This window comes from Pteropus vampyrus, unplaced genomic scaffold, assembly GCF_000151845.1.
Source record: "Pteropus vampyrus isolate Shadow unplaced genomic scaffold, Pvam_2.0 Scaffold226, whole genome shotgun sequence".
NCBI classification, from domain to species: Eukaryota; Metazoa; Chordata; class Mammalia; order Chiroptera; family Pteropodidae; genus Pteropus; species Pteropus vampyrus.
The window spans coordinates 65,464-69,927 of record NW_011889007.1 but is presented as its reverse complement, the minus strand read 5'-3'; the positions used below and the strand labels follow the sequence as shown (position 1 = coordinate 69,927).

At 62.0% G+C, this 4,464-nt stretch overlaps 1 protein-coding gene across 1 annotated transcript; it reads right to left on the bottom strand.

The window, feature by feature from the left end:
- Positions 1–6: 6 nt before the first annotated feature.
- FEM1A (fem-1 homolog A) lies at positions 7–3,202 on the bottom strand. Its single transcript, XM_011373558.2, has one exon. The coding sequence runs from the start codon at positions 2,871–2,873 to the stop codon at positions 879–881; it is 1,995 nt and encodes a 664-aa protein (XP_011371860.1). The 5' UTR covers positions 2,874–3,202; the 3' UTR covers positions 7–878.
- Between the last annotated feature and the right edge of the window lie 1,262 nt (positions 3,203–4,464).

Here is a 4,464-nt window from a genome sequence, read left to right as displayed (position 1 = left end):
CCCTCAGGAAAACCCACGGCTCAGGCTCAGCTTCTTGGGCGTCTGGCCTGCACCTCGTTTAAAAAAATACTTCTCTGATGACGATGGCCATACCCGAGGCCCAAAAGGCAAACGAGGGAAGTTTTAAGAAAAGCACAGTCACCCGCGTTCTGGGGACCGACACCACGCTCTACCTTGCTCACCCAGCGCGGGCACAATGAGACCCTCGGTGCGTGAAATCGACTTATCAAGTCTTAAAGAAAAGTTCAAATTCTGAGGGGGAAAAAAAAAAAAAAATGGCAGCAGAACCTCAGGACTTCCGTGCGATGCCTAACCTGCCCGCCTACTAAATAAACTGCACACCACACCAGCTGAAAGCCACGCCGCCGGCAGGCTGCCCTGGGCAGCGCCCTGCCGGCTCCCACCGCGGGGGTCGGAGCGAGCGGGGCGCCCCCTGCTGGAGGCGGGAGGAAGACTGGCCTCTTGGGTCTCCGCCTCTCCGCCTCGGGGTGGGGGGGCCCCAGTCCAACGGCGCTGGGCGGCTGGGGCTCCCCGGCCACGGCCGACCGACTCAGCTTCTCCCTGTTTCTCGCGGGGAGGGAGGCAATGGCGTCAATCCCTCTGCCTCTCGGGAGGAAGGCACGATCTCCCGAGACCCAGGCGCGGGGGACGTGTGGACGGCCATGCGTCTCGTCTCAGTTGAGGATGGCTGCGCTCCTGGAGGAAGAGGATCTCCGAGCTCGCGACCCTGAAGGCTTCCAGCACCAACGCTGACGCCCTCCGCTCTCCCCGCAGAGGCGGGACAGCCCTTCTCCCGTTTCCTGCCACTGGAGACGCTCACGAGAGGGCAAGGTCAGGCGTGGCCTACACCTCTCCCGGGTTCCCCTCTAGGAACCCCGTTAGTGCAGCTCGATGAAAGCCTCCAGCTCCTCGGGGATGAAGCCCTTGTAGGGGACCTTGTTCTTGTCCAGGGCGCGGGCTGCAAGGCACTGCAGGGTGACGTAATTGAAGGGCTGGATGGTGCTCTTGGCCAGCAGCTTCTCATCCAGCAGCTCGTAGGCCGTTTTCTTGAAGGCGTTGGTGGCGTCCATGTGGGCGCCGGCTTCGATCAAGGTGTTCATGATCCCAGGGCAGCTGTTCTGGGCCGCGACGTGCAGCGGGGTGTTGTTGTCAAAGTCCCGGCTGTCTGGGTCGGCCCCGCAGTCGAGCAGCACCCTGACCACCTGGAGGGAGGGGAACCGGCCCACCGGGTAGCGGCCCACGTTCGTGGTTTCCTTGTCCACAGCCATGTGCAGGGGGGTGAAGCCGTTCTTGCCCCGGGGGGCACACTTCAGCAGCCGGTACACGGTCTGGTGCTTCAGATGCTCCTGGTCCGGCGTGCACTCCACCTTCTCCAACAGGTAGAGCAGGTGGAGGATGATGGCCAGGGCCTTGGTGAACTGGGCCGAGTCCCCGGGCTCCTTGGGCAGCTGCAGGGCCCGCTCCACCTCCCGGACCCCTTTGCAGAGCACCCCCATGAGGTCTGCAAAGCCAATCTGCGTGCCCAGGCTGCCCTTGGCCGCCCGGTCCTGGAGGACGTAAGAGAAGAGTTCCGCAAAGGAGAGGAAGCTACTGGCGGTCATGGGGCTCAGCGGCTCCAGATTGTTCTGCTGCATGTCCAGGGCGTACTTCCACAGGCGGATGCAGCGCTCGAAGTTGCCCGAGTCGGCGTACACCGCGCCCCTGTAACGGATGTAATAGGAAGTGTCTGGGTGAGAGGGACCCAGGATGCGCTCTCGGATCAACAGGGCCTGCATGCGCATCTCGTCCGGGTCGGTTATGAGCGCCTCCAATTCCTCGGCGGTGTTCACCTCCCTGGAGTAGTCGTAGGCCAGAACCAGCTGCGGGGGTTCGGGTTTGGGCAGATACGCGCCCCCCTGGTGACGAAGCTCCATAGCCCGCCTCCAGTGTTTCAGGGCCCCGAGCAGGTCCCGCTTCTTATCCACGTACGTGGCTCCCAACAATTCCAAGGCTTCCACGGCAGCTTCCCGGCTGGTGGGGCAGCAGCTCTCGTAAGCTTCGCCACTGAGCGCTTCCTCCGGGGAGGAGGTGCAGCAGCTGGCCCCCTGGGGCTGCACGCATCCCGGGCCGGTGGCGGGGCCTTCTCCGGCCAGCCCTGGCCGCGCCTCCTCCCCGGCAGGCTGCTCCTGGATGAGGTACTCCACGATGTTGGTGTGGCCGGTCACGCTGGCCGCCAGCAGCGGGGTCATGCCGTAGCCGTCGCGTTCCATGCGGGCTTTGCACCCGAGCAGCAGCTGCAGGATTTCCAGGCTGCCGGACTCGGCGCAGTCGTGCAGGGCCGTGTTGCCCTTGGCGCTGCGCCGGTTCACCTGGGCCCCCTGCTCCAGCAGGTAGCGGGCGATCTCACGGTGGCCCTTGTAACAGGAGATCATGAGGCACGTGTGCCCGTGGCGGTTGGCCACCTCCAGGTCGGCCTGGTGCTCGCCCACCAGGTAGCGCACCACCTCCAGGTGCCCGTCGAAGCAGGCGGCGCGCAGGGGCGTGGAGTTGGTGCGCGTGGTGCGGTTCACCGAGGCCCCGCGGCGCAGCAGGCTCCGCACCACGTCCAAGTGGCCGGCGGCCGAGGCGGCCCACAGCGGCGGCGCGCCCTCGATCGTCTCGCCGTCGAAGTGCACCGAGCCGCCCGCCTCCACGCTCGCGCCGCACCGATCCACCAGGTACTCGACCACATCCAGGTGGCCGTAGCGGGCGGCAATGAGCAGCGGCGTCCCCCCGCCGGCCACCTCGCCCGTCAGCTCATCCAGCTCCTCCCGGCTCCGGCCGCTAAGCAGCTTTTGAAGCAGCTGAAGCTTGCCGTCGCGGGCGGCGTTGTACACGGCGGTGCGGAGGTCCATGATCGGGGCCTCCACCAGGCCATGGGCCGGCCGCCGGGATACAGGAGGATGGCGAGACGGCGGACTAGAGCCCCGAGGGGCAGGCAGCAACCTTCACCGTTCCCCCCGCCGCCATCTTAGAGGCTCCTCGGGCGGAACGAAATGGCTGCCGCAGCCTGGCACCCTTTGGCTAATGGAAGCGCGCAGGGAGATGTAGTCCTCTGAGCCGGCCCACTCCGCAAGATAGAGAAGAGGCTGTGAGGTTTGAAGACTACATCTCCCAAGAGCCCACGGGCTACACTCAGGGAACCTTGTAGCGTGGTGCATGGTGGGAATTGTCGTTCTACCTTCAGCGGAATGTGGAGGAAACTCAACAGGAGGACAGCAATTCCCGTGATGCAATGCCATCGCGATAGCTTGTGCTTGGTTAAACACTTCCGGTGGCTGCCTGAATGCCCGAGCCGACAGGAAATGCGGTCGAGGGCCAAAGGACCACAGTCCCCAAAAGGCATCGGGAGCAACTCGGAGCCAATTGGGAGAGAGAACGAAGGCTAAGACGGCCAAGCGGTCTGATTCGGGCTGGGCCAGGCGCCGCAGCTCACCGACAGGAGGTGCTCGGGAGAAGTGGGAAAGCCTACGGGGTAAGGATGTTAGGGGGTGGTCAGTACAGGTGGCTTAAGGGTCAGTCTCCTGTGCTCACTCACTTCTCATTCATTTATTTTTTTCATTCCCTCACCCGTTAATACTGTCAACTGAAAGTGGGCGCCAGCAATTCGATGCCACCAGGAATCCTCGGGGTGCTGTAAAGGCGGGGGGGGGGGGAGACAATTTAGTGAAAACAGCCAAATTGTAATATAGTTCGGCTGTGGAGGGGCTTGGCTGTGAGGTGACAGCTTAGGCGTGAGACTGCCAGTCCAGTGGCTCCGGAGCGGCTCCAGCGAGGTCCCTCTTGCAGCTTCAATTCTGGTGTTACAGCTCTTGCTGGGGAAACTCAGTCTTAGAAAGAAACCGAAAGTGCCCTCCGTGGAGGCGGAGGAGAAACCGGCTTATAGAGAGAAGAGAACCGATCCCCATCCCCGGTTGGTCCATTTTTATGCAGATGCGGGCTCCAGATCTTCACAGTGCGATTGGTCCCTGATCCTTCTCTCATGAGAGGTGAGGACTACATCCCCTCCCCTTGAATGTGGGTGGACTCGTGGTTGCTTTCACCTATAAAGTAAGGCAGAATTGGCCCTGGGATTTCTGAGGTTAAGGCATAAAATGTCACCAACTTTCCTCTTCTCTTGAGGTGCCCACTCTAGGAAAGCCACCTAAGCTTGGGGTACTTTGAAAGAAGTTGAGACCATCATGAGAGACAAATCACGTGTAGACCCTCGGGTCCACCATCCCCCTGAGACCAGCCATCCAGGCATCCCCTGTGGGGAGTCCCTGCTGTGAGTGAAGCTGTTTTGGACCTTCCAAACCAGCCATCCACCAGCTGACACCATCCACAGGTAACAGAAGACGTGCCAGCCCCCTCCTAGCTGAGCCCTGCCCAAATCCCTGACCTACAGAATCCGTGACATATAAGAAAATGATTGTTCTAAGCCTGTACGTTTTGGAGTAGTTTATG